The sequence below is a fragment of the Pseudorca crassidens genome, chromosome 18, assembly GCF_039906515.1.
Source record: "Pseudorca crassidens isolate mPseCra1 chromosome 18, mPseCra1.hap1, whole genome shotgun sequence".
NCBI lineage: Eukaryota > Metazoa > Chordata > Mammalia > Artiodactyla > Delphinidae > Pseudorca > Pseudorca crassidens.
The window spans coordinates 1,403,662-1,424,330 of NC_090313.1; the positions used below are offsets into that span (position 1 = coordinate 1,403,662).

General features: G+C 60.7%; 1 protein-coding gene across 3 annotated transcripts; it reads right to left on the minus strand.

The window, feature by feature from the left end:
* Positions 1–1,294: 1,294 nt before the first annotated feature.
* TFDP1 (transcription factor Dp-1) lies at positions 1,295–20,171 on the minus strand. 3 transcript variants are annotated; one of them, XM_067713745.1, is made up of 12 exons: positions 19,891–20,171; positions 15,471–15,537; positions 11,501–11,607; positions 8,842–8,963; positions 7,680–7,845; positions 7,175–7,318; positions 6,593–6,661; positions 6,264–6,415; positions 5,673–5,839; positions 4,612–4,690; positions 1,653–1,848; positions 1,300–1,439 (listed from the first exon to the last, which is right to left on the minus strand). In XM_067713745.1, the coding sequence occupies exons 1-11, from the start codon at positions 19,918–19,920 to the stop codon at positions 1,701–1,703; spliced, it is 1,251 nt and encodes a 416-aa protein (XP_067569846.1). In that variant the 5' UTR covers positions 19,921–20,171; the 3' UTR covers positions 1,300–1,439; positions 1,653–1,700. The 3 variants fall into 3 exon arrangements, with proteins under 3 accessions (XP_067569845.1, XP_067569847.1, XP_067569846.1); XM_067713744.1 differs by having other exon boundaries at positions 1,295–1,848; positions 19,891–20,170; XM_067713746.1 differs by lacking the exons at positions 8,842–8,963; positions 19,891–20,171 and having other exon boundaries at positions 1,295–1,848.
* Between the last annotated feature and the right edge of the window lie 498 nt (positions 20,172–20,669).

Sequence of the window (20,669 nt, forward strand, 5' to 3'; positions counted from 1 at the left end):
CCAGCCACAGCCCTCAGGACACTTCAGTCCGCCACAGTCAGGAAGAAAGGAGGAACCGCCACAGCCCTCAGGAGACACGACTCTGCCCGAGGCCGCAACCTTGCACCGCAACACTCACGGATGTCTTCGACCAACGTGAATAAAACACTGAGCTGCCCCATCTTACCTTACAATCTGACTCTTTTTCCGAAAGTCAAATCCATAAAATCTGTCTCGGCTTCTAGGATCCGGGAGAAAGGCAGGGAACACCTTCGGCCTGGCTCTCTCACCGTGGGCGTGTCCGCGAGGGCATCCAGCCTGCGTCCCTCCGCCCCCTGCTTCCCTGGGGCGCTTCGTGACCTTTCGGGGATGTGTGTGTTTGCAAAGGTCACGTTTCGTAAGGACTCACACATTAAAGGCCGTGGGTACGTTTGTTCTAAAAGCAAGGCAGAGCACAAACTCTCTCCCCACCACTGGCCGCGTCCCCGGGACCTCCTTCCTCGGCCCCGCCGCCGGGCAGCGGCAGGACAGGCTGGGGGCCTCGGCGGGTCCTGCGTGCACTGCTGGGCCTGGACCCTCTCCTCCCTCCAGAGAACGGCCCGGCTGACGGGAGAAAATGAGCTCCAGACAGCAATCCCGAATCAGAGGGACACACGACTTGTTTAAAATGCCCATGCGCACTTTATTAATAAAAACTAACAGTGCCAAGTTAAACAAGTCAAACAATTTAAGTCTCTTTATTCCACAAAATATTACAGAAAAGTCTGTTTGTGTTCCGATAGAAAGACAAGTATTTTAGAACAGGCAGCTAACAGCAACTGTGCAGTTAATGGTTCTTGGTGAATAAGTTTTAAAAGAGACTACTGCCTGTCCTGAAATTCCTTTTTCTTTTTATAAAAAAAGAACTATTAAAAATGATTGACAAATTTTGAGTTAAAAAACTGTTAAAACATTCTCTATATTTAATTTCAACTTTATAATAGATTACAGGAAGATGCTTACGAAACAAATACAACATTTGTTTCAGTACATGTCTTTAAATGACAGACTTAGAAGTATGTAAACAACTATATAATAAAAGTTCCCAAACGCTGCCTGTAAGAAATCAGGCACATTTTACCATAAGCATTAAACCACTCCGAGCTCTCAGACAGTCTCCAAAGCTACACCAGCGTGGCAGTAAACTCCTACCAAACCAAACACACAGAAACGAAGAAAGAGCTTCGCAATTCATCGGCTGCAACACAGAACAAAACCCAAGTAGAAACCCGATGGAGTCACGCAGTCAATATAATTTAAGGGAAATAAGGTCGTAATAAGACGTCGAGAGGCAGTGCCTCGCCATCTGCCGGTTCCGTGGTGCCTCCCCCTCAGCGGCTGCCTCGGGCCCGCCGGGCAGCAGGGCCTGTATCTCCCTCGGCGCGGACGGAGCGCAACGTCTCCAGCAAACTCGGCAAGAACTGTGAAGGGGCGAAATGAACTCTGAATTTAAAAAACAGCAAACGAAAACACAAAATCCAGAAGAGTAAAGAGAGGCCGTGCGTCGGCACCAGACAGCGCAGCTCGTCAGGACCCCGCAGAGGACGGCGCGTTGCGTATCGGTGGCGCGTGCCGAGCCCGGCGGCTCAGCAAGCTCTTCTTGGGAGGAGGGCAAAGGAAACAGAAAGACCCACGTTCACAGCAGTTCTCCTCCCCAGACGTGTCCCCGGAGCCGGCGGGGCTCAGTCCTCCCCCTCATTCTCGTTGAGGTCCTCGTCCTCGTCGTCGTCCTCCCCAGCGTACGACACGGGGGTCTCCACCCGGGACCCGCTGTACTGCGACCCGCTGGAGCTCGTGGCCAGCGCCCCGTCCGCGCCGTTGGCCAGGTCACTGCAAGGACAGGAGGTGTCAGTGGCGGCGTCTGCGGCGCCAGGGACGGGCCGGCACCCCCGGGAGGTCCGGGTGTTCTCAACTACACGAACAGAAACGGCAAGCCTTACCCACGGGCAGCACAGAACCCAGCGCCCCCGAGGCTGACGCCACCCGTCACGCCCCCTTCACACATCACCACTGGACGAGGGGCTCCGGCAGGGCCCCGGCAGGGCCCCAGCACTGAGTCCTCCCCATTTATCATCATGTCGGAAGCGAGACTCGGGCACACCAACCGGAAAAGCCCCGAGACTCTCCTCCCAGGCCTCCGCCTGTGACTTCCCTGACCTCCCTGAAGGCTGGGAGCCGGGGAGTAAAGGGGCACCCAGGGAGCGTGTGCTGGCGTGTGCGTGTGTCCGCTTGCGGCAACGCCACCCCAGGCCCCACCCTCAGCTCCTCTGGCGTCCGTGCTGAGCCAGGAAGCTGGGGGTGACGGGCGCGTCTTACTGCAGCCTGCGCCTCCAGGACGGCCCCAAGGACACATGGCTCTTGCAGGTTTTATTCTTTGGAATGCCGGCCCCGGGGGTGGGCCCAGGCGGGGACCACGGACCCAGGGGGCAGAGCTGCGGGGCTGGGCTCTAGGGGCTGGGCCCCTGGGGTGGGCCCAGGCCGGGGGGGTGATGCTAGCATCTGAGGTCGAGGGCACAACCCAGTGCCCCACAAGGCACGGGCAGCATGCACAGCAAAGGGTGGTCCGGCCCAAAATGCCAACAGGCCCGCAGGGGAGACCCTGGCCTACAACGGAGGGGCTTCAGGAGCCAGAATCCTGGGCAAAGACCCCCGGCTTCAGCCACCGCCCGCGTCCCAGCACAGCGCACACGAGACGCGAAGGGTCAGCTGTGGTCAGTTACGGTCCCAGGGCACCAACGGGAGATGGCCACGCCCACCACGAGGGGAGGGAAGGCGACGTTTCTTCTGAGCTGCGACTTGCTCAGGCACCGTCCCAAGTCATTCAGCGTCTTCATGTCTGAGCTGAACAGCAAGGGAAGGCCCCGAGGGGACCCCGACCTAGAGCTACAACTTGACACAGGTCGTCCAGGCTCCAGACTCGGAGGAGGCCTGTCTCCACGCGGAGACACAGCGGCACCCCCGGGGGGGCCTCACAGCATCCTCTCTGCGCCCAACCTGCGGCCTTCAACTGCTCTCCACAAAACGGAGGAGCTTACTTGGTAAACCGTGAGTCTGTTTGAAGATAACAGGACATGAAAGGGTCAGAACCACCCTGGAAACGCGGCCGTGATACACTTGAATCAGACGGCACGGGGCAGGGGAGGGTGATGACTGAGTAAAAGGGTTCTTGTCCCGCCACGCGGGTCAGGACCCTGAGAGGCCTGTGGCACCACAGAAAGCCCACAGGGCAGAGCTGCACAGATTCCTAACGTTAAAGGTGTTTTCCCGTTATCAGAAAACCACACGCATGTATCTTGATACCTTTCACTGGTATTTACTGACGCTGCTCTTGGACAAAGTAATCCCACATGTGGGAAAGCCAGCCTGGAGGCCAAGCCAGGAAGAGTGGGAAACTGAGCCATCAGGCGGCTCGTTGCCGCTTTTCTTGTAACTGGGAACCACCTAAACGTTCAACCAGAGGGCAGCTCAACGCACAAAACGGGCCTTTGTGAGAACAGCGCGTCCACCACTAAGGCCAGCTTCTCTTCTGAGATGGCAATGGCTTTGCTTCCCTCTTTGGAAAACCTGACGTGAGCCTCTGAAGTTTAATCAATAAAAAGAATTTCTGCAAGAGGAACGTTTAGGAAACACCCAAATTCCACCTCTTGGTATAACCAGTGTTCAGATGTTACAGACTGGGCTCCACACACAGCGGTAGATTCAGAGTTAAAAACGGAACCAGCCTCAGTCCAAATCCAAACACATGCAGACATCCTGGGGCCTCCCTCAGCCCCGAAGGTCGACACAGACCCCACGGGCACTGGGGCCCTCACGGGGCGACTCCGCCCCTCCCTCAGGGCCGCACTGTTGCCGGGCCAGCGCTGCACGGGGACCAGAGGACACGGTGCCCGCAGAGCCCCCTCGAAGGCGTGCACACGTGACTTATTAGTCAATTCCATTTTGTTGGACCTACACTCTGCTGATTTCACTTATACTTTAGGAACGTTTATTGATGTTTAGAATTGATATAAATATGTATGACACGTAATACTACATAAAAAATAAAACCACTGTTTTGTCAATACCTAACGTTGGTATTACTTTACATTTATCTTCAAAAGACTAAGACAAACCCTGAGGTCTGACACGTCTGCTCTGTGGGACTGCTAGGTCAAAAGTCAAATACACATTGATTTAAATGATAAAACTCCTTCGATGATATCAAATACACTCAATACACGGTCACGTGAAAAAAAGGAACCTTATATGCGTATTGTGACTTCAAGTGTATTAAAAAGAAAAAGAAAAGAAGAGATGGAGAAACGGCCTCTGTCACTCAGGCTGCGGCCGTGGGGTTCAGGGGGCTCTGCCCGCACTTCACTGAAGTACTTTTCAAAAACATAAAAGCTGTGTACTACTTTTAACCTTTAGAGGAAAGAAACCAATCAGAAAAAGCAAATCTCCTTTGCACAAAGGGCGAGCTCTGAGTGACTCTCGGGGGGCATCCGGAGTGGGGGGAGGTCTGCCCTGCTCTGGGCGCCCCGACTCCGGGCGTCCCGCTGCCGGGTGACAGTGGCCCCACCACCCCCAGGCCCCGCCGGGGATGGCAGTTACCTGGCAGAGAGCCTCGTGCCGTTGGCAGTTGAAACAGCCGACGTGACAAAGACACCGCCGAGCGATCCCTGAGCCATTTCTGGAAAGAGAAAGAAAAGAAAGCAAATTTCACAAAGCAGAGACCGCAGGAAACAGGCCCACGAGCTGAGACGGGACGGCTCTCCAGGCGAGGCCCCTCGGGCCGCCCAGCGCCATGCCCGCTACCAGCCAGAAGGCAGCCCGCTCGCTGGGCCCGGCCACCGGACCAAGCCTCGCGAAGACAGCATGGAAGTCCTCCCTTTACTTCTCTGAATCGGCGCGGCCACCGACGACGCCACCACTGTGCCACGGGAGGGCAACCGCCACCACAGCGCAGAGGCGGGACCCAAGGGGAGGAAGGACCTACGTCGACCCCCGTCCTGGACGCAGCTGTATCGCCAAGAACGGGGGCCGTGGGGAGGGCAGCGGGGGTCCCGCAGGGCAGCTGCTGCATCCAGAGGGGGTGGAGGCGCCCCCACGGGACGCTCTGAGGCCAGACGCCCACTTATTCTGGGCCACTTGGGAGCGCTCGGGGGTAATCCACACCAGAGGCGCAGGGGCAGCGTCTCCTCTCTCACCGCAAAGCCCTTCCCCTCGGCGGCTGGGACCCCCCAGCTCAGCCAACGAGCCGGCAGAACAGACGCCGGGGACCCAGGAGGCTCCCCACACCTGCCGTCGGGGCAGGCCCAGGGCTGCCGAGACGACGCTTTTCTCGGTCACTCTGCTGCAGTGACTAAGCCACTCCCTGGGGTCGGGTCCACGCCTGCCACGCTCCTCACAGACCTGGGGCCCTACCTGGAAGGTGAGATCCTGACGTAACGCCTGCACCGTATGAACCACACGGCTCGGCCTTGTCGCCACCCCCCCGCCCCCCTGTCCCGAGGGGCCACGGCCCCGCCAGATGGCGTCCTGCTGCTGCCGCACCGGCACCCCACAGCCCGCCACCGTCCCACGTCCCACGTCCCATCTGTCTCTGCTCTGGGCACCGGGCGCGAGCCAACCCCAGCGGAGGGGGCGGGCGTCCCGTCCAGGACGGAGCGGACCTGTCACGTAGGGTTCCAGCGCCTTCGGCACCAAACTTCTCGCCACCTTCAGGTCGTCGGCGGAGCAACTCCCGGACTCCAGCCCGCAGGCCATCCCCATGCGCTTCAGCACCTCGATGTCATCGTGGATTTCAAACGTGTTGTCGAAGTTAAACAGGTACTCAAACCTAGAGGAGAAAGTCACCGTCAGAAAAGCGCCGTCTCCACGACAGAGTTGGACACCTGGCTCGGGGGCCCCGAGCGCGACACCCCACTCACCCCAAACCTCCCTCAGCCACACAACCCACCACCTCAGCGCCAGCAACCAGGGAGCGCGGGCGGCACCTACGCAGCCCGGGGCTGCCGGCCGCCCCAGGACGCCCCGGGCTGGGCCCTGAGCACCGCCTGCTGTCCTGACAACACCCCTCCTTCCCGAGGAGCCGCACACTCAGGGAAGGGAGGACACCTGCAAGGTAATGACGCTGAAAAGATCGTACTTGGTGGCTACAAGCTAGACCCGCAGCAAATCAACCAGATGGGCCACCTTCTCTCTGCCCCCGCCCCCCGACCAGGCATCTTCACGCGGCCAAGGCCCCTCCCACCACGACCTACTTGTCGTTGGAAATGCTGCAGTCGATGACCGTCTTCTTGCTGGTGTTCACGATGATGAAAGGCAGGTGGATGACGGAGTTGGCGGGGGGCGGCCGGCTGGCCTGCTGCTCCGCCTGGCGGTTCCTCTGCACCAGGTTCTTAAAGGCGATTTGCTAAAAAGATGCACGATTGACGCGCACCCACACCTGCTGCCACCGGCCACCTAACCCTCCCTGGGCGTCCTCAGCGGCCCTGCCCGGCACCCCCTCAGAGACCAGAGCAAACACGCGGAGGGGGGCCGACGCCAGCAAACGGCAATCCCGCTGCCCCCACGGCAGGCGCTGCGTTACCTGCAGGATAAGCTCCTGGAGCTGCGACTGTTTCTGCTTTATCCTTTCCAGCCTTCTCTGTCTCTCCACCTTCAAAGACAAGCCATCGGCATGAGACATCATCACAACTGGTTTTCACAGCATATTTTAAAATCCAAGGCAACACAGGGTCACCGAGGAAAGGTCCTCGCCGAAGACGTGTGCCCTGGGCCTGACGGTGGGGCAACAGAAGAACCTAGAACGTGGCAGACGCTGCGGGCACAGGCCAGTTTCTCTTAACCTCAAAACTACACAAACTTCTTCCGTCTTCTCGTCTTCTGGACACGGCTATGGTGTCTTTTTGAAAACCCCACAAACTGGGATGCAGCGTTCACCCACACTGGGGGAAACCCCCCCGGACCGGGCCGACTGCCCTGCCACCAGTGTCCGTGGCCCCAGACGGCCGGAGGGTCACCGTCAAGTGGGAAAGCACGGACGTGATCAGGGGCTTCAGGACGCGGGGAGACCTGCCCCCCACCGCCGCCCAAGACGCTCAGCAGGCGCCAGTGGTGCAGACGACCGACGCCTGCTAGGAACACGCGGCGGACGCAGGGCTGGAGGTACCTCTAGGTTCTGACACTCCTGGGCGGAGTTGGTGGGCAGACCGATCCACTTGATCTCCTTCTTCTCCTTGGAGATGATGTTCATGGCCATCAGCACGTTCAGGGCGTCGTAGACCCGCCGTCTGATGTTCTTCTGGTCGTAAGCCTGGCAGAGACAGAGGGAGATCTCCAGACAGCCCCAAACCCGAGCACACTCGAGGCTGGGCACCGTCCGCAGCCCCCGTGAGGCAGCCCCCCGCACGGCCCCGCTCGGCCCGCCAGCCCAGGCAGGGGGCGTCGCCACGGGGAGGCGGCCGACACACGGGGCCGGAGCCGGTGCGCGCTGTGGAAGCGCCGGGGACGCGGGGGCATCACCACACAAGCGGGCCGGGAGACCTTTGGAAGTGCTTTCAGAGCTTCTCTGCATGTCTGAGGCCGTCTGAGACACAGACAGAGGGCCGGGGTGTCCCGCCCCGCCAGCCTCGCGGCCCTGCCAGCCCCGCCGGCCCCGCCGCGCACACGCTCACCGACTCGTTCGGTAAGATGTGGTTGTCCGCGGCGCTGAACTCTGCCACCAGCTCGTCCGCCACCTCGTTGTAGGACGTGGTCCCCTTCCGCTGCACCTTCTCGCAGACCTTCATGGAGAAATGCCTCAGCCCCTTGCCGTTCTTCTCCCCTTTCCTGCTACGCTTCCTTCAAAGACACAACAGGAGAGCAGTGGCCTCAGCACACAGCGCCAGCCCAGGATCCAGACCCGCCTCCTAGGACCGGCGGGCGCCTCGAGGGGTCCCGCGGGCTGCGCTCAGCAGAGCAGGGACGGGAGCCTGGCTCCGTCTCCCCGTCCAGGGACCCCCTCCTTCCTTTAAAGGCTGGAGAACAAACTTAAGTGGCCGGACCTTACACGTGTATCTTCAGCTCTCGGGAAAAGTGGGGCACGTGACCCAAAGGGCAGACCCCAGGACACGTCCGATGTGTATCGGGACGCCAGACAACGCTGCTTCTTAAAAAGATGTCGACCGACATCAGGGGTTATGGAAGTTCTGCTGCACATACAGGAATCTGGGGGCAAACGTGAGCCAGTGCAGACACCCTGATGGCCACGTGGCCGCCGGCGCCCAGCGCTGAGGCTGGAGCGCTTCCCCTCGGCGGGGAGCCCCAGCGTCCGACCTTCCTGAGTCGCCACAGCGAGGAAACGGTCGCCCCAAGTTTCCAACTGACGAATTGCGGGAGCTGATGATTTTTGCTTTAGAACCAAAAATACAGACACGATTCTACATCTTTGCTTTTGTTTGCTCTTAGGGAAAGTTGCACAGCTGACCTCTGAGTAAAGTCGCTTTCACATCGCTTTGCTTTTGGAGGAAAGGAACAGGGTGGTGTGGCCGTCACACAGGGCTGTCCCCACGGCCACATTTAGCTGTTTAGGAGAAGCTGCTGCGAAACCCGCCATGTTTATTGGGGTTCGAGAAACGGTACTTTCTGGTACAGACAGCGCAAAGTGTGAAAGTTACCGCTGCGTTGAGAAGCCAGAGCCCACCCCCAAAACCGCAGTGGAGTCACCACCCCCAAAACCGCAGGGCGGCGCGGTCCACGCGTCTACTCCGGGCACGCGCTGGCCAGGGCCCGATCCTCTGGCGTGCTGGTCGGCCACGTAGCCAGAGGCTGGGGGGTAAATTCTAGGCAAGTGCTCACCCGGCAGACCAAGGTGAGGGGTCTGAAGACTGGTTCTGGGAGACAAAGTGGGTGTTAGGGGTGTGTGGGCTTCCTACCACGATAGTGTTGGGCGCTGCAGGTCTCTGAGGCGTACCAATTACCTACAGTCAGAAGAGACAATTCAAAACAGTCAGAATCTCCTCCACACGATGCTGCCGCTTCATCACTCTCGTTACCTACAGCCGCCGCCGAGCTCTATTAACCACAAAGGTCAGAGAACAGTCACGTGGGCACCCAACGGGGACACCTGGAGCCCTGGGCAGCGGGGGACGCCTGGCGGCCTGGCCGGGCCTGGAGACGACTCCGAGGGGGACTCCCACGTTCCTCTTTTACTTCCTTTCCTTTCAGTGACACGAGACAGGATAAAACGCTATGCTTCAGCGGTGCTAAAATGAGGCCCCAAATGAAGAAAAAAAGGAACGCAGGGCTAGCGAGGCTTGCCAAGCGGGGAGCCCCGGGCACCCCAGACAGCACGGGGTGGAGGAGGGGCAATGGCACCGGGGCCGCCCCCGACATCCACACACCCGTCCCTGCACAGAAGGCGTCTTCTGACACCAAACGCTCAGAACTCTGGTCCCATCCGTCAACAGTCACACGTTACGGGGACACGGGGACACTGCCTCATCCAGCCACGTAAAATCCTAGCTTCCCAAAGAGCTCGTGCCCGACCCAGGAAACCACTCGAAGCACCGTTTCCTGGTGACTGCACGGGGTTGGCGCCGAACGTGTCAGCACTGGTCCCCAGCACTGGGCGCGTGGAGAGCAGGCTGTGTCCGGGCTATTTTAAGCTGGACACTCCCGCTAGTCCGCTGCTTAGTGGGATAAGGGCTACCTGCCGTGGCCCTGGGACAGCTGACCTGGCACGTTGCAAATTATCCCTAAGCCCAGGTCACCTGTCAATGTTAATGAGCCGCAAAAGCCACAGGAAGGAGAACAGCTCAGCTGAGCCTCGTTCTTTTAATTCACGTCCCCAGTGACTGAGGCATCGTCACCGTGTTTTTCAAACTGCAGGTCACTCTCATCCCAAAGACATGCGATCAAATAGCTAGCGCTCTGGAAAGTGAGACAGGATGGAAACGAGGGTGAAGCCCCAGAGGCGAGGGCCCCGGGTCTCGGCGGGAGGCGCGCGCAGCCAAAGCCCGTGGCCACTGGCACGGGAACCTCGAGACCCGTCCCTCTCAGCACTCCGCCCGCTACGTCCTCAGGAGAGCAGGCTCGGGATGCCGGCCCAGCCCTGCGTGGCCGGCAGAGGCCAGGCTGCTGCCGCTGCCCCCAAGAGGGGTGCCCAGCCTCGGTGTCACTGCCCCACCGGACACAAGGGCCCACTCCACCGTCCACCCCTAAGGACACCTCCCGTGGGTTCCACTGTTCTGCAAGGAGAACAGAGCACCAGGCACACAGCAGCGCCCAACAGGTGCTCACTGCAAGGGCAGCCTCCTTCGACAACAGGACAGGTGAGCGGGGAGCGCACCCTGGGCCGGCGGGCCACTGCCCACAGCCCCGCGGGGGACACCACAGGTGTCCCCTCACTCCCCTCTTTTCACTATTTTCCATGGACTTCCCTCCTGTGGGAACCTGCCAGCTCTTCTGCTTTTAGCCCTGTGTCTGTAGAGATGGACAGGCATCTGTGGCGCGCCAGCTTTAACTCTGAGAACGGGCATTCTGGGAAGAACACATTTCCACAACTAGCTGGGCTCCGAGACGGCTTGGGGCAAGTCAGCAGTGGAACTTCAGGTGGATAAGCTGCAGGTCGGAAAGGCACCACCAGAAAACTCTTCACGTTAGCTTCCTCCCAACTATTTAAACTGGTACTAATGACAGAACTGTTGCTATAATCACCAAGCTATTCTCAGGCGTGACTCTGCTATAACGTAACGCACAGTACCTATAAAATAAAATGATGTGGATTATAACGTCTATCAAAAGCACATTTATTGGATATCTGTGACGTGCCCAGCAAGGCCTAGGACTCCCACACACCACGGATTTGAAAAATCACAGCAATGCTGCTGAGCAAACGTGGTCCCAGCTCCCTGACGGGGGAGGCCACACCGCTGCCCGGGGCCGCCTGGCGGGGCGGTGGGCGCTGAACGCCCCTCCTCGCACGGCCCCGTGGAGCCCTGAGTCCCGTCGGGAAGGGAGCCGCCAAACCCCACAGGTGGGAGCTGACGGGCCGGTGGGAGTACTTGGAGGAGAGGAGCCTGGCACAGTCCCAGGAGCGCAGGCCCGCCTCTGACCCCCTCCCATCGGCCAGGATGGGCAGGGAAGCCCCCGCCCTGCAGCACCTGACGGCCGGCAGAGCCCTGAGGCCGCCGTGAGGCCCGCACGGACACCAGTCTCGAGTCCCGGGCCGGCAATCGGCCCGCCCTGAGGAGGGCCCAGGCCCGGGAGCGGCCAGCCCGCACCAGCTCAGGCCCAAGAGCACGCGTCACCCCAGGAAACACCATCAGGGCAGACGCGGGACCAGTGTGGCCGGCGGGGAAGCTGCCCTGGCCTGGCCGGGTTCCGCCGTCCAGCGGCACACACAGGAAGGCCCAAGCCGGGGGAGGACACACGGCACTGGCCACGTGCTCCTGAAACCTGCGGGCCCAGGAAGGGAAGCCACAGGGCCAACCGTGCACCACCCTCCCGGCCTTACCACTTGCTGAGCGATGTTGACATTGGACTGTCCGAATGTTTTTGGCAAGAGCTGCTTCCCAAGCGTGTTTACTGTGGAGGGATGAACGGCCACTAAGGACACCACACCTGCAACGCAAGGAGACCAGAGGTCACGCCCTTCCTGAACTGAGGCTCCAAGTGCCAGTGTCAGGGGGAAGCTGCCCCTTGGGAGACAGCCTGACTGCCCCCGACCGTGTTAGACCCGCGGTCCGCCGCGAGCCGCTACGAAGCCGATGCCCAAATCTGAGGGGGCTGCACCCACGCTGCCACTCTCCCTACGATGACCCCTACCCGCCCCTGTGCCCTCGCGTCCAGGGATCGGGGGCTCCGGGGCACCCAGGCCGTCACCAACCTACCCGACCCCTGTGGGCTGTCTGCCCACCGACAGAATGCTCTGCTGGGACCACAGGCCCCGAAGCTAAACGGCTCTTCAAGTCTGCAATTCTAAGACAATTACAGAACTTCACAGTTGGAACTAACTCGTATTCCAACACCTCTCTGTGTGTTGGCAACCTGGCGTAGAAATCTAACGATCTGCTTTTGCTCGAGAAGTAGAATCCGCTTCTGTTTCCAGGAGGAGTGACTTGTGAGGAGGTGCCACCTCTGTAACAGTCAGATAACCTAACACAGAGCTGGGGAAACACCTCAGTGGGGACGGAAACTTTCCTCCCCTCAGCACGAGCCCGCTGAGAGCGCTGTGTGCCCACACCAGCCTCGGCCCCAGGGAGACAACGGTGAACCCCTTGCCCCGCCGACACCAGAGGGCACGCGTGCCCGGGGAAACCGGCAGGCGGGCCCGGGGGCACGAGCGTCCTGGAAGGGCCGGGACGCCTCAGGTGAGAAGACATGGATTTCCAGCCCCACTGGAGGGACGGGGAAGCCCCGTGTGGACAGGAGCCCCGGCTCCCTAAAGCACACGGGCTCCGGGCCCCCAGGGTGGGTGGCGGGGGTTGTGCAGGCGGGGGGCCTTGCACCAGGCTGCCACCGGAGGGCGCTTCCCTTCACTTCCACCAGGTTCAGCAAGAGGGAGAGACACGGCCGTCCGTCTGGCCTGGTCCGAGGTCTCATTTTTGAACTCTTCACAATCCATGCATTTTAAATACACTTCTTCAAATTCCAGTAAACAATGAATTCTGATGCTACGTACGAACAATGAATCATTTCTATTAACCTAAGTTGACGAAGACAGATATGCATCCTTCAACTGCCTAAATATTAATATTTTTACCAATCAACACCAAAACAATTTAAACTATTGGCTGTAAGCAAAATAGGTTTATCTGCTTTGAGTTTTTTATATTCCTCTAAAAATAGAGATCTGTATCTTAACAAAAACAAATATTTAAAAAATTGTTTTGGACATGAGAAACATTTTTTAAAAGACACAAAATTACTCTGTTTTGCACTGAGAGATTTAAAATACGCTCAGGCAATCAAACACGCCACGTCCAGATTTACAGACAGATAAGTAACTAGGAAGTTTAAAACTACGGAATCGGTTATTTTCACTAAAAAGAATAACTTTTTTTTCAATTTGCAAACGATTCCGTTTTCAACCACCCGTGAGCGCAGAAGCTCGCCGGGTCAAAGCCCACAGCAGCTGTCCGGCACGGCTCCTGGCGCCGGTCTTTAAAGCCATTTGTCCGTCGTTATGCGGAGGCCGCATCCACGGAGGGCTGCGTGGCCACCTCGCCGCCGGTCTGCAGGTCCGGCTGCGACACCCAGCCGCTACCCGGGCTCCCGCCTTTGCCCAGCTCGGGGCGGGGAGAACTCGGGGGTGGACCGGGCCAGCCCCTCCTCACCTGCACCCATGCCGCCTGTCCCACCCCGGGGATCTTCCCCTTGCGTGTACGCTGCAAATACAAGTAATAACTTTGCAGGCAGCCTTAGCGCCAGTACACGGCACGCACAGAATCACGAATGCCATTTCACTGTCTCTGCCGAAAAGCTCCCCACTCCGCCCGGCCAGCAGCTACCGCGCTCAGAGCGTTCACTGCGTCTTCCACGCTTCCCACACACGCCCACGCATCCACGGACAACGTGAGTGCTGTTTGCGGGCCTTTACATCTAGAAGGTAGTACGTGCTGTACGCATTCTGCAACTCTGATGCTGATGTTTTTGAAACTGACCCACAGAGAGATCTAGCTGACTTCCTCTAAGGCTGGGCCGATTCCATTTTAATATCAGGTGTAACTATACAAACATACAATGTAATATCTACATGTTCCCGGTGCCCCTTCTCCAAGGGAACCTGGGTCCCAGGTGACCTTCTGCGTCACGGGATTCAGCCCAGCGCTGGCCTGCGGCTGTTCTGCGGCACGGGTACGCGCACGCACGCACCCCAACACCCTCTCCCAGGTTTCTGACAACTGTTGACTCAGTTGAGATTGGCTACTTTTGGTCAACGTCGGGCATGGAATGGTATTCCGCTTTTGGTTTAATCTGGCCAGAGCAATCAGAATGCTTTACACGTTTTCCTGATAAACGTGCCACACACAACCCATTTATGGGGGCGGGGGCGTAACATCTCAGCCACAGGGAGGTTAAATTATAACACAAGCTAGGAATCTGCTCCCTAGACAGGGGCAGCATTCACGGGCCTGGGGCGCCCTCTGGCCGTCTTGGCGCCCTGACCCCGGCCACTCCTGGGCGACTCCCCACCACGTCCTGGGGAGCAGCCTTCCACCTCCCCGAGAACCATCCCCACCTGGAACGTCCTCTGAGCCCCCGCCCTGCCCCAGGGGGCCACAACGGGGAGGGGCACCTCGTCCTCCTACAACAGGCCTCCCAGCAATACCGGAAGCTGAGTTCACCCTGCGGGTGTGTGTCTGGAGGGTAGGTTCCGAGTCTCAAGAATCGTAAAGTGACACCAAGCCTCCAGCCGCACGTCACTACTAAGTTCTCGCCTCTGCTGCCCGAGAAGCCCATCCTCAGGCTGAGGGACAGAGTGACCCGGAGTGACCCGCGTCCCCAGAGGACGCCCCTCACCAGTGAGATGAGGACCCGCCCTGGGAAACAGCACGTCCCGGGAGTGGAAGATGGTGGCCTACGCGCACCTGGTACTCAGGAGCCCAGAGCTGCCATCGGGCCACAAAAGGTGGCACCAGATGTTGCCGGGAGAGGACAACACAGGTCCCAGGACACCACGTGCATGGACACCAGGTGTCAGACGCTCCCGAGGAAACGTGCACTTAAACACACGTTTACGTCTTCAACTGCACCCTTGGGTACGATCAGCGCTTTTTTTCAGTGAACACGTATTATCTGTTTGATGAAAACTTTCCAATTTGAAAGGCAACAGCAAGCATGCCGAAGGCAGACACAGATCAGAGGAAGGAAGGCCCTGCAGCTGCGGCCCCGCACGGCACGGCCTGGTCCACCAGGCATCACAGGCCAGCACCTCGAGGTGGGCGTCCTTCTGACCCAGCAAATCCACAGCTGGGAGACCGGCTCAAACACACCCACTAGCAGGCGTCCATCCCGTGTCCCTACAGGAAGGAAACTGCAAAGCTTGGGGCCCCTGGGAAGAGGGCCCGCAACGCCCCGCCCCACCCCCTCCCCTCAATCCCAAGGGTGCAGACAGACGTCGAGGCTCATTCAGGACACAGCGCGGACGAGGAGACGCCGCTCTCTCACGGGGGCACCGCGCACCCGCAGGCTTGAGGTGGGCTTCACGGGCATCAGCGTGGCTGCCCTGAGGCGGAAGGAGTATCCGTGCCCTGTGCTGTGTTCTCTTCCTCACACTTTTCCCGAATCTCTGCATATAGCACGCAACTTACTAACCAAAATAAACTGCGGCGCTGACCCCGGTCCTTCGGGGGCTCCAGGCAGGCAGCTCCCCAAGTGGGGCTCCCACCGCTGACAGGGGTCTTCACGTCAGGGCACTCACACCCACCCCACACTAGACACACTTATCCAGAGACGTGCCTTCCCGAGACGGGCGCCCTTACCTTTTCCAGGACTAAGGTTCTGGTCGATGAAGACCTTGAGTTCCCCGTTGGCTTCAATTAGACCGGCCTGTGGGGGCAACGACAACACAGTGAGCAGGCGTGGGGAGCGCGGCAGTCCATCCAGCAACCCGCCGCTCGCACACCTCGCCGTCCCCACGCAGCCGCGAGGCCCGGGGGCACGTGCTGGCTCACCCACCGTGATCGGCTCTCAGCAGCGGGAAAAGGATCCTGTCAGCCTCTGAATCTCAGCCTTTGGGACACCGTGCAACACTTCCCTTAGTTATCAACTAAGTCACATGGCATTTCACATTTGGGATCAGCGATGCGTAACCACGGGTGGGCCACCGGGAAAGCAAACTGGTGCTCTGGCCTGAGAAGAGCACCTTTGGTTCCGTCAGCGTGCCGGACACCGCGCTCCCAGCATCAGGACAGACCTCTGTGCATGGGGGGCGTGGGCCTGGGGCCCGGGGCACGTCCGTCCCCGCCCTTCACGGCCACGGGATGCACCCAACACCCCCCAGCGCCCCCCTCGTCCCAGGGCGACCAGAGGGGCACAGGGCGGCACCTCACGGTCAAGCGTGTTTGGGGCACCAGCACGATGGGCCACTTGAACGAAAGAAGCGTGTGCCCGACACGTGCGACTACGGAGGGCTCGGAGCACCACCCAAACTGTCACAGTGACGGCCTCGGGGGAGACACGCTGGGGACCCGGACCTCCACAGACCAGCCACGGTACCGCCCTGCCCGCCCGCGTCAGGCCGTGTGGCGGCAGCCTCCCCACGTCTGGGAACCGCCAGCGTTTCTCTGCTCCGCCAAGCGCCAGGAGGGGCACCTGCAGCCACACCCTGGACCCAGCGGCTCTGCTCGGAGCGGGGCCCGAATCCAGCCCTCCCGACCGGACCTGGCCGCCAGACACGGATATGTGTGTATGTGCACATACAGACGCACACAGACACGCATGCACGTAAACACACACCCCAACGCACACCACACGCTCACACGTCCACACACACGCTCACACGTCCACACACACACGCTCACACGCCCATATACACAGCAACGCACACCTCGCACGTGCCCGCAACAACCAGGTGTGAAAACAAAAGCTAATGGAGACCCTGCCCAGTGCCCCCCGAGACCGGCCGTGGAGAAGCCCACCTCAGCTCCGCACCGAGGTGGGGCTGGGCGGACACATCCGTGAGGCGCTCAAACGCACGCACATCCCCCACGGGTAGACGGGGGAGCCCCCCGACCTGCTGAGGCCCCAGACAAAGGCAGGCCCCACGGGGGAGGGGCCACCTACAAGCTGAGCCCAGCAACGCCCTGTGGCCGTTTCCTGACCCCCCAAGAAAACGAGGGGGAGGACCAAGTGCCTGACCACCAGGACCGCCGCGGATCACGGCTGGGGAGCCCGCATCTCACGGGTCCCAGAAACGCCCCAGTAATGCAGGCTCGGAGCCCCAGAGCCCCAGAGCGAAGACCCGCCACGGCCAGGAAGGGCCGTATAAGGACGCGCACCTGAAAGAGGCGACAAGAGAGGCTGGTCCCCCTCGCCTGGACGGCAGCACCGGGCAGGGGGCCCCAGGCCCCCCGCCCTTCCCTCCGGCTTCCGTGTTCCCCGTCCTGCTCCCCCAGAGCTGACTCCGCGTGGACGCTGCAGCCGCAGAGCAGAGACCCGATGCGGACATGCCAGCTGGCGGTCAAGGAGGTCTGCCTGCCCCCATGACGAGGCCAGTGCCCGCAGGGCGCAGGGGCGGCCCGCCCTGGGGACCAGCGTCCCCTGCGCCGAACAATGCCGCTGCCCCCGTCGGCCAGGGCCCCGACGCCCCCGGCCTGCTCGGTTCTCACGCTTGGCCCGCAGCGACGTGACCCACGATAGCTCAGCGGCTCACGCCTAGGAAGTCCTGCGTTGGGGCGCTCGCCTCCCACCCCGGATGCAGGGCCCACCCTCCGTTCCTCGGCCGCAGGCTCTCCGCAACGGCTGCCCGGCCAGAGCCGACGGGCACAGCCCATCCTGCAAACTGCTGAGGGTGGGGCAAAGGGCCACCCTTCTCTGCCAGCCCCAGCCTCCCACCTAAGCCAGGGGAACTTGGACCAGGAAACATAGGAGAAACGAGGCAAACGGCTCACGAGCTCTGGGGCAGAGCCGGCTCCGCAGCGACACTGCACAGAAGCGGCCTCCTGACCCTGGACGCCACGCCGCCTGCACCCACCGCGCGGCGCTCCAGAGCCTCCCACACTCCAGCGGGGAGCCACTGCGGAGACGGGGCCGGAACCCACGACAGCGCCTGCGTCTCCCGCCGGGCTCTCAGCGGTCCCCTCGCGGACATCTGGGCCGCCGCAGGGCCCTCCACCGGTGCCAGCTGACCCCCCGTGGTGACACCACCCAGAGCCACGGATCGGGCTCCGCCGCCTCCAGAGAGACCCCCCCCCAGAGCGGCCGGGTGCTCGGCCCTGATCTCCCAGCAGGGGCGAGAAGCCTGTGCCACCCGACACCCGACTGAGGCCCAACGGCCCGGAGGGGCCCGTCCCCTCACACGGACGGCCGCGTGGACGGCAGCCCGCACCCAGCCAGGCTCCCAGGTGCAGAAACTCCCTCTACGTCCCTACACAACGTGTCAGAATCACAGAGGAGACACAAGCTCGCCTGCACGTGAAGGAAATAAACACCTGAGAAATCCTCCCTTCAGACAACCTGAAGCGCCGCACCAGCGCCGCGGGGACCTCCTCGCTGAGCCTGGAGGAGCCGCCTGGACCTGGGGCCTCGGGGGCTCCCGCCCTCACCGGGGACCCGTGGGGACCGCGGGCTGTGCCCCACAGCGGGGTCGCCCCTCCTCCTGTGCCACTCGCTCGGGGTGCCGCGAGGACACCAAGGCCCCCCGGGGTGGCCGCCTCACCCCTTGGACGCCGCCAGACCCAGGGACAGACCCCTCGGCAAGGCCACCCGCACCCGACCCTCCCCGGCTGCTGGGAGAACACGTGTGCTGTTACTTTCGGCCACTGCATTTTGGGGTCACTGTTCCCACCCAGAGATGATGCCGGTTACAGGTTTCCTCAGAACATAACAAAGCACTGCCGTTCACCATCCGGCCGCCACTCTGGGGGCAAACCTCACAGCCGTGGGCAGCCGCGGCCGTGACCCCTGGATGTGACGCGACCGCAAACCATCAACTACACGCAGTCACAGCCCAGCAATTTCTCAGGCCCCCTGACCCCAGAGGAGGCCTTTCTGAGGGACTAAGCGAGCGGCACTGGCCTCGGGGGGGTGGGCGACAGCCACAGTCAAGCAGCTCGAGACGTCAGAGCGACGGCAGCGGAGCAGGGCAGACCCTCGAGGCCACCCCGCTGCCGAGACGGCTCCACCTCACCTTCTAGACCTACCAGGGACGCTGCACACAGACGTCGCCATCACCCCTGAACCCGAGGCCCCTCTCGCCCGGCTCTGTGGGAAGGTGACAGAGTCGTCTGCGGGCCTGAAGACGACTCAGGCCAACACCCTAGCCCGCCCCGGGCTCCGTGTGGGGACAGCACCTCTGCACCGCCCCTGCCCTGCAGGACACCGCACCGGAGCGGGACAAACCACGGACAGCGCCGACCTCGGGAGAGGAGCCGGTCCACCCAGGTACGCACGGAGGGGTCGCGAGCATCGTCACCCACAAGCCACCCTCCACCCCAGTGCAGCCTTTTCTAAAACGCCCGCTTCAGGAGCAGGCCTCGGGGCCTCTCCCCGCACCTCGCAGCCCAGAGGCCACGAGCTCAGGGCCTTGACAACAGGCATCAAAACACAGGTGGCGCTTGACCCTCGAGACGTATTTCTGAAACTGCAGTGAATTGGAACATCAGCGCTCTGGACTCGCTTTCTGACAAAATCTTTGTACTTAAGGTGCAAACCTGGCTTCCTCTAGGGAAACACCATGCTGCTAAATCCATTGCATGCAAACCAAGAACAAAGGCACTCGTCTGCCATAACGAACCTTAATTTTCCTTAGAAGAGCCATATTCTGCCTTTTGTGTTTGTAGTTAGCGGAAAAAGTCGGCTGCTCCATTACAGGAGGCACAGCTATGCCATTCACAGTAGCAGTGACGGTGAAACACGTGTCCCCAACACACAATGCTGCTAGAAAGAGCTGAACCTATTAAGAACGAAAGCTGAAAAGCTGACAACCACTGTACTTAAACTAGCAAACCTTCCTACTGCCGACACCACCACGCTCCAGGCTTGAGAACTGCAAAGTGGGGCCCCAGCTCGTCACCTGCCCCCAGGAGGCGTGACCTGGCTGAGCCCTGCCGCATCTCCCCCCCAGTCTGCCTCTGCATCACCTCCCGGCCTCCTTCGCTGGACCCCGAGGATTCCGCACAGGCCAGGGCCCGCCCACCGGGGAGGGGCGCTGAGGGAGCCAGTTTGCACGCACGCGCGCACCTTCACCTCAGTAACCTCCTCCTGACTCATCCTGAAAGGCTGCGGCACTTCCCGAGCCACACGGGCACACCCAGCGCATCAGTGCTGTCATGGTGACGAGAAAAAGACAAAATCCATCATCGCTGGCCCTCGTGGAAATCATGAGAAAACCTAGTCCACAGCATTCCTTAACATCAGCACTGACGCACATACAAGAGAAATATGAGGTCCTTTCAGCACAGCAGTCACAGGAGCAGCCCTAACGTAAAAGGACATGGACCCCGAAGAGCGCTGCCCCCCTCGCCGGGGGACACGCACCCGGTGAGTGAGCCAGGCCCCCCGCTGGCGGGACTTCGCGCCTGCCCAGTCCCCTCCCCCGAGCGCGGCCTGACCTGGTGGCCAAACCCGCAAAGGCCAGGGCAGCTCACGAGGGACCAAGTCGCCTGCCCGCTGGCTCACCGCCCCTCCCACCTGCATCTTGTGTCCGTCTCTGTCTCTCCCCATCTCTCTGTCTCTGTCTCCCTCTGTCTCCTCGGCCCCCTCACTTGCTCTCATGATTTGAGGGCGACAAGTGGCCCCCGGGGGCCTCGGGGACCATCGAGGACACCTTTGGGTCCCGTGCTCCTGCCGCAGACGCCACAGGTGACAACACTGCTCTCAAGGTCCCTAAACTCTGGGTGACCTGCTACGGAGCTGACCGAGGCCACCTGCCACGGAAGGGCCACCACGGAGACATTAGGAACCAACGAGGCCGCAGTGCCAGGGCGAGGGCTGAGGTCCATCACTGAAGAAAGGCTCCA

What these genes read in the sequence shown, in the direction of transcription:
- TFDP1 (XM_067713744.1), bottom strand. Translation starts at nt 19,920, where the DNA reads ATGAGTCAGGAGGAGGTTACTGAGGTGAAG. An exon ending in CCCTCACCTTGGTCTGCCGG is followed by an intron (nt 7,846 to 8,841) that starts GTGAGCACTTGC and finishes GTGTCTTTGAAG; the next exon opens with GAAGCGTAGCAGGAAAGGGG. An exon ending in GGCACGAGGCTCTCTGCCAG is followed by an intron (nt 1,849 to 4,611) that starts GTAACTGCCATC and finishes CTGTCCTTGCAG; the next exon opens with TGACCTGGCCAACGGCGCGG.